General features: G+C 41.5%; 1 protein-coding gene across 1 annotated transcript in view; it reads left to right on the forward strand.

Annotated features, from left to right (window-relative positions):
• The window catches only part of LOC111146667 (adenylate cyclase 8), a 222267-nt gene that overhangs the window by 114102 nt on the left and 96071 nt on the right, over positions 1-12094 (forward strand). The window contains exons 6-7 of the mRNA XM_022502313.1: positions 2073-2231; positions 8084-8354. Coding sequence (XP_022358021.1) covers positions 2073-2231; positions 8084-8354 — 430 coding nt within the window. The remainder of the gene's footprint in view (positions 1-2072; positions 2232-8083; positions 8355-12094) is intronic.

The following is a 12094-nucleotide window of genomic DNA, read 5'->3' on the forward strand; positions in this document are numbered from 1 at the left end:
TGGGCTGCAGTTCCCTTGTATGTGATAAGCAACCAAGTCATCCTTTGCCTGTGCCAGACACTTTCTCAACTCCACATTCATCCAATCATTTAATCTTGACAGTGCTATTATTATTCCCATTTTATGGATGGAAGCTAAGTAATTTGCCTAAGGGCATACAGCTAGGCTGTGGCAGAGCAAGATATAAATTCAGGTAGTTTGGTGCTAGAGTCCACATTAAGCCTTATACTGTAGGGGTAATGGGAAGAAGGTAGATTGGGACTGATGATTGTACCAGACAGCATGGTCCTGGTTATGCCGAAGTAACAAACATCCTCCCAAATCTAGTGGCTTAAAACAGCAAAGATTTATTTTTCACTCACATTTTCTGTCCCTATGGTAGGGTTAGGGGGGATGGCAACGTACCACTAGACATCATCCTCATTCAAGAACCCCAGTTTTGAAGTTTCCTCCCAAATGTCCTTGAGTGACAATTAACATAGAAGGAAGGGGGGGGGGGAAAGAGAGTGTGTGATTGCTCAGGCTCTTAAAGCTTCTGCCCAGAAGCAAATCACACATGTCACTTCTGTTCACATTTTGTTGGCCAAAAAAACAATGAAATATACAGAAAAGTACAATCCTGCCACGTGCTTGGTATTATAGTACTTGACCCAGCCGGCCAACATCGCAGATGACCTCTCCCAACAACCTGCCCCCCACACACTCACTGGGTGACTGTGTCAGAGCTGAAGTGCTCCTTTCAACTGTTAGAGGCTGTCCCTCCTCTTGCCTTGTTCAGGTTTTCCACATGCCTTCTACCATCCGCTTCACTGGTGGATGAAGGATACTACGTAATTTTAATGTAAAAATTAAAGTTAAAACATTGGCCCAGAAAATGGAATCTTCACCAGGGACAAGAACTCTTTCTTTAGCCACAAACATCCTCTCACGACTGCCTTCCTAGTGTCTGGTCTATTTCAATATTTTTATATTTTCCACCCTTTGTAATTTTACTTTCTTATTTAACTAACTTTGTGTTATCTTCCTACTTGTAAGGAGCACTGAAGACAAAGATTCAGTTTTGTACATGGAATCATTCACTCATTTAGTCTCTCAAATAAAGGCTGGAGGTGGGCAGCACATGGAGGTCATGTTTTTAAGCCCAACTATTGGCAAGGCATGAGGCTCCAGGTGTGGTTTCAAGGGTTGACCATATTATATTCTACCATTTGAATTTCTTGCTATGAAAATGACATCATTTAACTCAAACTAAAATTGTTTGAACTGCTTTGAAAGTGAAGAAAGGTTGTGGGTGCCTGCAGAAACCTTCCAACAGTAGAAGTACTTTCTTTCCTCAAGAGGCTTCCTCCCTGCTTACCATCTGGCATGGACCTTGTGAATTCAATGTGAGGAACCCATATATCAAATTTAGGTAAAGGTTTTTAAAGAGCTATAAAGGGAGGGTCTAACATTTTCTTCCTTCATGTCAAGGATGAACCCATTCAGCCCTGGGACACGAGCACTCTGCTCCACAGTCCACTGCCCTCCGGATAGGAGGTCAGCAAGGAGTCTTCAATGAGGGACTGATGGAGTGACAATGTCACATTTGTGTTTGTGATAAACTGGCAGAGCATGAGCTGGAAGAAGTTCAGATTAGGACAGGGACCCTGGACTGAAGCCTGCTGAACTGGAGTGTTGGTGGAGAGAGAAGGAAACAGAGTGAAAATGAAAATACTTGGCTTGGAAATGGTGTATGCCATGGAGGGCTGAATCTATAGTCAATCCCAGGTTTACGCACTAGTGGGCAGAGAAAGATGTTGATGCCATTCTCTGAGATAGGTTGTATAGCATGAGCAGGATTGGGGAGAAGGGTGATAAGAGCACTTAAAATTTCAGATAGAAGAGTAGGGGAGCTCAGGAGAGTAAGAAATTTTTTCCCATTACCAGAAAAATCTAAGAAAGCTTCATGGAAGAGGTGGCATATGAACAGGATGGAGTAGAACTTACGGAGTTGGGAAGAATGGGGCTGCTACCAAAGCCAAGAGTACCCACTCTCGCCTTATGCATGTGTCTCCATTCTCCTGTGTCAACAGGTATGTGAGGTCAAGGACGAAGCATGATGTGGACATGAGGATTGGAATCCACTCAGGATCAGTTCTATGTGGAGTGCTGGGCCTACGGAAGTGGCAGTTTGATGTCTGGTCCTGGGATGTGGACATCGCGAACAAACTTGAATCTGGAGGAATCCCTGGGTAAGTCAGAGCAAAGCCCTCTTCTTGTTTAACCCTTGTCATTTGCTCACTTTGTGATGGTTGGTTTCCTGTGTGCAGAATTCAGAGCCATCTGTCTATAGAAGCAGTTGTTTGGGAGGATACAGGACATTAAAACATCATACAAATATTGGCCTCAAAAGTCTAGTGAAATTCATCACAGGCAGTGAGGATGGTGGGACAGCAGGCAGGTAATCAGAACCCAGCCCTGCAAACATTGGTTTCCAGACTTGACCTCTATTGGAATCAGCAAAGGAATATTTTGAAACCAATGGTGTCCAGACCTATGCCAGTTCATATAAAGCAGAATCTATGCAGAGTCTATAACTTCTTAAAGCAATTCTCATGGGCAGTCAGGGTTAAAACCTCCTGACCTTCTGTATGACCTTAGCTACCTTGAAAACTCAGCTCTCTGAATTTGGCTGGCAAGACCAGTCGGTATAGACTCTCTAGTGGTACCAGTGGCCTGGAAGTGTTCACTGAACCCTTAAAAGTTGTAGTGAGATTCTGCTTACACAGACTGGGCCTAATAAGATTTGGGATACGTGTGAACCAGTAAGTTGTACTGAGTTCTTACATATACTCTCTCTCTAACAGATGATAAATAATAGAAGGTAGATAGATTATATAGATAGATAGACAGACCAAGGGGCAAACAGAAAGCTAAGACAGACAGAGCATGTATGCATATTCCTTTCCCCATGCCTCATCCCCAACCCTACCTATGGAGTCACAGAGTTCTCTGGAGTCTGCTGTCATTCCTTGCTAATTATATTTAATATCAGGTAACATAGTATCATGGGAAATAAACTGTAGAAGGTGGTATCAGAGAAACTAGGATTTCCACTCTGCCCCATACTAAGCTCTGTTACCTTAGCAAGTATGTAAAGCATGGTTAGCACCTAGCATGTGATTTTAGCACAGACTTGGGTTTTGTTGTGATGTCTGTATGACCTCAGGCCAATACTTAACTTCTCTGAGTCTCACTTTCCTCACTATAAAAAGAGAGGTGGTAATAATGATTGTGATTGTGATTTTACGCCCCATCTGCATGAGGGTGTTTCCCATCTGTCCACGTCACAGATTTTGTCTGAGGCTGTGTTGGGCAGTGGGCGTGAAGCACTTTGTAAACCATGCAGTGCTGTCCGCGGGCACATTGCCATCCTTTCAAGGGAGGATGTCACTGTCTTAAATGGTCACCACTCCTTGTCATGCAGACTTAGAATAAGATAAGCCTAACATGTCACCACTAGGTTTTTTAAGTCCTTACATTCTCTGGATTTTCCTACAAATAACTGCCTGTTATATTCCAACAAACCAAACACCTAATCCATCTATGTTCTGTGTCTTAAATGTGTTGTTGCATGAAGAGTTGCCATATGCTCAGTAAATTCCCTTTGCAAACCTCAGAACACAGCTTTGAGGGTGTGTGACATAATGCTTTGACTTCTGGAGGCCAGTGTACCTAATGTCCTCTACCACACCAAGGAACACAAGAATGACTGAGTTTAAATCTGATGAGGTATTTGAACGGTGGATTTACTACTTACCAGCGATAGAGGCTAGGGTAAGTTTCTGAATCTCCTTGCCTGGTTCCTTCACTGTATAATTGGGCTGAGAATGCTACTGACCTCAAAAACTTGGCTTCGAAGAAGATAGTGCTTACAAAGTATTCAGTCTTATGTACATTACTTAGGTCTGCTGAGGCGCAGGACATGCCTCTGTGCAGAAATGCAGTAAAGCCGAGACACGTCTCCAAATTCTCCATGGTTTGAAGTGGCTGGGTTTTATTTGCTTTTCAAATGTCTCCTTCCTTTTCCTGTCCATCAAGGCATGTAGGAATAAACCCAGTTTACTTTCCCTTTCAATAAGAACTAGCTCCCAATTCCAAACGTGTATTGGGTACCTGCCACACACTCACAAGTTAGCTCACTGCCATCAATATGTTACACCATTTGATCTAATGATACTCCACATAGTAAATACAGACATACCTTAGAGATGTTGCGGGTTCAGTTCCAGCCCCTACAATAAAGCTAATATTGCAATAAAATGAGTCAAATGAATATTTTGGTTTTCTAGTGCCTATCAAAGCTATGTGTGCACTCTACTATAGTCTCTTAGTGTGCAGTACCATTATGTCTTAAAAAACAACGTGCATTCTTTAGTTTTAAAATATTTTATTGCTGAAAAATGTAAACCATCATCAGAGATTTCAGCAAGTCCTAATCAGTGATCACAGATCAGCATCACAAATCCAGTCATGATGAAACTAATGGAAATATCACAAGAATTACCAAAATGTGACACAGAGACCTGACTTGAGGAGATGCTGTCGGAGAAATGAAGCTAATGAATTTGTTCGATGGAGGGTCACCCCAGACCTTCAACTGAAAAGATGGAATATCAGAGCACTGAAGCAGGTGTACCAGTCTTAGCTTTCTTTATGTTCATAAGGAAACTGAAGCTCAAAGAAATTAAAGATGTCACATAAAAATAGCTTTTAAGTGCCTCACTATGCATCACTGTTAAATCACTGTACTCTCTATTGTATCCAGCTTCCTCATGGCTATCTTCCTATTGTGACTCTCCAGACTCTCACTGTGTCCCTAGGGTTAGCACGATGCCTAGAACAGAAGAGAGAGGTACTAACCACTATGCCACTATGGCATATACAAGGTTAGTACCTCGACTCTGAGGTCATGCAGAACTGGATGAAAATCCTTTCCCTGGCCACGCATCCCCAAACAAGTAGGGATTCTCAAGTTTTGGCATGTATCTGAATCACCTGAGGGCTTGTGAAACCATAGGTAATTGGGCCTCACCCTCAGGGTTTCTGAACCATATGTCTGGAGGGGATCTCAGAATAGGCCTTCCTAATAAGGTCACAGGTGATATTGATGCTGTTGGCCTTGGTACCACACTTTGAGGACCACTGTTCCTGAGCTTTTGTTAAGTGAAATAATGCATATAAAGTCCCTTGTCCTGTGCCTGGGACATAGTCACTACGGTCGTGGCTGTCATGGTGGCCATATGATGCAGCCGTAGGGTCTTGAGAAGACTCTGAAAATGCAAGTCCTTGTCTCAATCCCGCACCATCATCTGACACTGATAGAACGCCAGGCCAGTTACTTACTCATTTTCCCTGGGTCAATCTCACCTTCTGCAAAAGGAGGTGAAGAAATGCCTATCCCCGAAAGTTGTTGGGAAGGACGGAAATTATATGAGATGAGCCACAGAACCAAGCTATCTAGTAATATCTTTGGCTAAAAAATAACATTTATGCAAAATAAGTGTCACTCAATTATTACATCTTATTTCTTATCATAACTGTTATTATTATATACCGGCATTTGAAATTACCAGAAGGTGTTGACCTGACATTCCATATATGAGAATATTGTCTGAGGACGATTCATTTCTTTAGGGGGAAATGTAATTACCACACTGTCAACTGCTCATGCTTCGCTCCCAAGCTCAAGGCACTAGCAAAGATGAAAATGAACATCTGAAGCCCAGTTTCTATCAAAACATTTAAGTGTACATTGATTAGAACTTCAGCAGAACAATCAGCAATAAATAAAAGTGAGGATGTCTTCCACTGCGGAAAACATAATATTGATTTAGTATATGCAAATATTAGTCTCCCTGAGCACTGACAGCAGAATAATAAAATGTAGAATCCAGATAAAATATCAAATGAGATTGGTATTTAACTTAATTATTTTAAGAGAAAATCAGCCATCGGGCTTCACAAAACCCTTCCAAGAGTATTCTTTTGCCCGGGAGAAAAAGACAGCTTTCTAGCCCCCAGCTCTAAACTTGATCTGAGAAAAAAGACTGGAGCATCCTTTTCATGAAGGTCAATGACTTTTCTATTTCCCTAGGTTAACATGACTGAGTTCCCAGGTGTTAACAAAATTCATCAGAGAATAATTTGCACTTACACACATTTCTCACATTTCTCAAGGAAGCTCAACACATGTTTTGCATGCCTTTATTTTTAATATCTTGCCTTGCCTTTGAAATCAATGACTATGTATGATGATACTTTTTTGGAAAACATGGAGAATGCATGTTAAAAGACCAGAAATGCATTTTTTGTAGTTTCTTTCTCTGTCCTTTGCAGTGATTTATTCTCTGTAAGCAGGAGCTTAGCAGGATGGGTAAAAAGAGTAACAGGGAAAATAGAGATAGTACTAAAAGTAAAATGCATTTGGAAATGCTCCTTTTAAAAAATTTTATTGTTTCCTTGGATATACTTCCTCTATGATTACAAAAGCCAGGCAAAATATGAAGCATCTCCCTTATTCATCCATCCATTCATTCAGAGGAGCAATAAAGTCAGCCTAAGGGAAATGACTTAGCTGAATTGGGGAGTCGGAGAATGTCCTGTAGAAAATCTGGGGTGAGCATTCTAGGCAGAGAGCATGGCTTGTTCTGAGTTTAATAGGCATGAAATGGTACCTTGATTTCAAGAAATGCCAATTACTTGATTAGCTCGAGAAAACATAGGGTATAGGACGGGAAGAGCGTCAGAGAATGAGCTTTGAAGTGGTAGAGCCCAGAGTAGAGAGGCCTTCTCCAGGGCTCAGGCTGTGTCCTATGAGCCTTGAGGAGGCATGGAAGAGACAACAGTAATATCACAGTGGCATTTTTATGAATATTCTTAATCATTTAAGCATGTTCTTTTATAGTACGTTCAGTGTACCATGCACACTAAAGTAATCTTGACTACTTTACACAAATCAACTTTGGAATACAATAATCCTAAGAGATAGGTACTTTTATTTTCCCATATTTATGGTGAGAAAACACTCTTACTGAAAGTTTAAGTAGCTTGCTCAAGATCTCTCAGCTAGCAAGTGGTAATGCTAGGATTCCAATCCAGGCAATCTGGCTCAGCAGCCCATGCACATCATCATCATACTGATCTACCCAGACCACAATACCGCACAATAAATAGTCTGATTGAATTAGACAGTTAAGAGGACAGAAAAACTCTTCCCCAAAGGATTTACCATGTGAAGTTTCCACAATTCAAGTCTGATCATTAAGGCTCTTGATGTCATCTGTTGTTTTGCTAAAACAAAAACAACAAGAAAACGTGGATCATGAGCTGTGATGCAATGATGGTGCAAGAATGAGTCACTTACCCTGTGAGTGAGCCTAGGCAGCCACCTGCCTACCTGTGTTCACAGCTCTGTTCCCTTCTCTTTGCCATATATATCTTCTAGAAGAAGTTACATCTTAGAATAATGTCCCCAAAGGACCCTCCGTGCATAAAACCTGAACTCGTAAGACCTGCCTTTGTTTTTAAGAAGATTATAGAAAAGTTGAAGAATCCAGGCACAAATATATGAAAATGAAAATGATGAGAAAAGTCCTGAAATGCTAAGGGAACTGCTATGGTTGCATGGTGATTTGGACAATAATGGCTTTTGGGTTCCAAAACATTTATGGAGCTTGTTTTTCCAATCCAGTCAACAACAACAAAAAGTCACCAATTCTTGAAGGTTGCTGGGATCAGGCAGAGAGTCACAGGAAAAGCCCAAAGAGGTGCTTCGTTATAGCCCAGCAAGGCTGGATTTTATCAGAGGCTGCAGTGTCCCTCGGGGTGAAGTCAGTGATGCGCTGCTCATTGATTTACATCTGTACTTCTGTTTTCTTTCATTCTTTCTGCTTTTTCAGGGGAATGCATATTGTCCTTGACAGTATTGTCTTCACAGTACCCATGTTTAGCACTGATGTTGGTTTTGCACAGGATGACAAATAGCAACGGCCTTTGCAGGCCACCTCGGAAATGTATAATGACCTATGCTTTGTGCACACAGGAGGATTCACATTTCCAAAGCCACGCTGGACTGCCTCAATGGTGACTATAATGTGGAAGAGGGTCATGGTAAAGAGAGAAACGAATTCTTGAGGAAGCATAATATAGAGACCTACTTGATTAAGCAGCCTGAGGAGAGTCTGCTGTCATTGCCCGAAGACATTGTCAAGGAATCGGTGAGCTCCTCAGACAGGAGAAACAGTGGGGCGACATTCACAGAAGGATCCTGGAGCCCCGAACTGCCCTTTGATAACATAGTGGGGAAACAGAACGTAAGTCCTGGCTTCCTTCTTCTGGTTAGCCAAGAATGCATGCTCGAGTGCACCCCCAGCCCAGAGGCCTCAGAGAAAACCGGCTCATCTTTAACCTTTTCTCTGCTGAGCACCGTAATTGCAAATGATTAAACATCTCTCTTCAGGACAGAATTAACCTATGTAGGCATTCTCAGGAAATGCAAGAAATATCAGAGGGTTCTCAGCAACCCCCTCCTCTCTCTATTCCCTCTCTCTCTCTGTCTTAAATCTAGCTGAAAATAAACATCATGTGAAGGTGGATTATAATCCCTGACCCACCCCCGCCCCACAAAATTACTCATGTTGGAGAACCTGACACGATTAAATAAGCAACAAAAGTAGAAGACCAAGTCCGTGAGAACCATTTCTTAGGGAGCTGGCAGGCCAGGAATTCTGAGTTACCCTCTGAAATTTAAAATCAGAAGGGCACTGTTGATCTTGGAATATAAAAGCAGCACCAAGTGAGATCAAGGGTGAGTGTGAGCGCTTTAGAAGGACCCGGCAATTTCAAAGCTGCCACAAACATAGTTCTATTCCTATTTAGTGTGGATTTGCATCTTAAATGAGGGATAGGGCTACAGAGTCAATACATAGGTATAAATTATCAATAATCAAATTATTTTAAAAAAATTTTTTCCAAATCCCAAAATCACACTAAATCCAGTGAGATGCTCAGACTCCAAGATACACTGGAGAGGTGAGGATGATCAGGGAGAAAACCAGAGGGATTCAGAGATGCTCTTGTCCCCAGCGTGCTTGTCCAGAGCATGGGCAAAATCACTTGCTCACCTAAGAGTTTACTTTTAATCCTTTACGCTAAGTACAGATAGTCAATTCATGCAAATTCATGGTGTAACTCCACCATACCTTTTTAAAGAAACAAACAGAAGCCAATATATAAGACTTTCAAATAGTTTCTGACAGTCTCCTGAGCCAAGCAAAAGCTGAAAGCAGTATAAAGAGTGTCCGCAGCTTTATAAGGGCATAAATGGGTTAATTGTCCTCATCCACGGACCTACATTTTTCTTTTTCTTTCTTTTTTTTATTTCTTTTCAGCATAACAGTATTCATTGTTTTTGCACCACACCCAGTGCTCCATGCAATCCGTGCCCTCTCTAATACCTCTCTAATACCACCTGGTTCCCCCAACCTCCCACCCCCCACCCCTTCAAAACCCTCAGATTGTTTTTCAGAGTCCATAGTCTTCTCATCAACTCACAGATAAGACAAATCTATCTGCTTAAAATCATTTAAAATGGAGCAGGTTAAAATGGTATAAAGCGTTCCCCCTTTCTTCTGCATTTGAAAGATGGATGTGGGGTGCCCCAAAACCAAGTTAACCTGTTTCTTTCCAGTTCTGTGCGAAGAAGCTATGAACAATCCATGAATCAGATTCCAGTGGGGAAGGGTGTAGGTCCAGCTAAGCCCACATGCCTTCTAAGAGTCTTACCTTTTGTGAGTGTTTAATTTGCCCCCAAATTATATGTCCATGCAAGTCATCACTGAGTTCAGTGTTTACTTCTTTCCATTCTTGGATTGGTATGCATGGTACAGTTTAATGTTATACAAAATAATGGTCTTGTGCACTTGCTGCAGTGGATACATGACCAGCCGACAGTGTCCTCCCTGCTCCCTCTGCTTGTTGTAGCTCAAGCCTGAATGCTGGTTATTGAGAGGAGATTTGTGACTCACACTGGATACCTCAGTAACTGCATAAAATTCTCTTTCTTGGTTCTAGTGTTTCCGTTTTTCCTTTTTTGCTCTTTCCATTTGAAAATAATTTCCTATTTAAGCTGATTGCAGAAATTGGGAAAATTCCTAATTTTTCTCATCTCAGTTGTACCTAACCTTGCCACTAATTGTTGAGCACCAAGAAGAAAAAGGTAAAGATGCTTGGTTTTACTTCATGACTGAGCCATCTGGCAAAATTGAATAGGAAGAATGGAAATATTATCTTTGAGGATTTCCTAAAGATATTTGCTGGTGTCATGAAATAGTTGGGATGATATGTCATTATCAAAGATTATTAACTCAGTGTTTAACCATATCATGCATTTCTTGTGATGCCTGAGTTCTGCCTGGATATAACCCATCTGTACCATGTTCAGTGTGCATAATCTCAATTCATTTTGATGCCATCAGACCTACAAGCCAGTGAATTGTATTGATATTCACAAATTACCAAGTGGAAATGACTGAATCGGTGGAAATGCCCACAAGCTCTCAGAGTTTGTACTTAGGCTTAGCTCTAGAAGTCAGTGAGTTGTGTGTGTGATTCAGAGATAAGACGTGCATCTGGAAGAGACCACCCACACTCTGCCAGACCCCCAGTCAGTTCCACAGACAGCCCAGACCATCTGAGTGTTTACATAACACAGATAAAACATACTAACACTTCACTGGGGATGGGTGGTTTCCAGCTAAATTGGCCAGATGTTTTGACGTCTATTAATTTGTAACGTGTGCTTAGAAATGGTGTTAATGACTTCAGTATGCTGAGCCCTAATCTGTGCTATGCAGACAACAGATGTTCAGATAGTTACATCAGCATGTATTCAGTCTTTCATTTGATAAAGATTAATTGAGCATCTATTATATGCCAAGTACTGCTAGGAATAAAAGAGAAGGGGATACAGAGGAAAAAGATACTTTAGAGGTGAAGTCAGAGTGGTTTTTATGCATCATGCAGACAGAAACAACATATTTCACTTACCCACTGTTTAGCCTGCAGTTAGAACACTACCTGCTAAATAGAAGGGCTTGATTAAAGTTTGCTGAATGAATGAATGAATGAATGAATGAAATGATAGTGATAGGTGGCAAGGAAGAGGAACCAGTCAAGTTTGACCTCCAAGTTTCTTGCTTCAGTGACTGGGTCAATGATGGAACTGCCCTTTAAAATAGGGCCTACTGGAATGGTAGGAGACTGGGAGGGAAACACTACGAAGTCAGTTTGGGACATGTGGAGATTGAGGTGCCTGGGACAGTTCAGAGAAGGATCTCCAGAAGGCTATTGGACACACACTTCTAAAGCTCTGGCGTGAAAGAACAGCACAAGAGAGCAATCTGCTAGTCATCAGGATTTGCATGATCATTGAAAGTATGAGAATGGCACAGAACACTATAGGGAATATATAACATAAACCAATAAGAAGGCACAGAGCAGATACTCAGAGGCACCAGATGGGAGGTGAAAGAGTAAGGATCCCATGATGGAAACACACAGGAAACAATCCGAATGATCAGGAGAGAATTAGGTAATGTGATGTTATAGAAGCCTAGAGAACAGAGCATTCTGAGAAGGAAGGGGTGATCAACGATGTCAACTATAACCAGGAGGCCCAGTAAGATGAAGACTAAAAACTAAAAATTGGAATTAGATTGAAAAACATCACTGGCAGGAGACAGATTTGATGAGAAGTAAGAAGCCAGATTGTCACGAAAATCCATAGAGTTCTGGATTTCCAAGAATAACTCTAATGCAATCTCTCTCGCCATCCCAATGCCCATTTCAGGAGTCTATCAGTGGTTTGAAGGAGCAAGAGAAGTCACTAAGAATTCTCTCTGGACCCTTGTATGAATCTTCTAGTCCTTGTCTATGCCTGTACATAATCTCTTGATTTTGATGTCCTGCACCTTCCCTGCCCCTATATCTGTATCCATTTGAGTTAAACTTGCTGGTTCAGTTCTCTGGTTTCTGGTATCCAGGTTGTGCTTGG

The sequence above is a fragment of the Enhydra lutris genome, unplaced genomic scaffold, assembly GCF_002288905.1.
Source record: "Enhydra lutris kenyoni isolate GAN:26980312 unplaced genomic scaffold, ASM228890v2 scaffoldscaffold14, whole genome shotgun sequence".
In the NCBI taxonomy this organism is placed as follows: domain Eukaryota; kingdom Metazoa; phylum Chordata; class Mammalia; order Carnivora; family Mustelidae; genus Enhydra; species Enhydra lutris.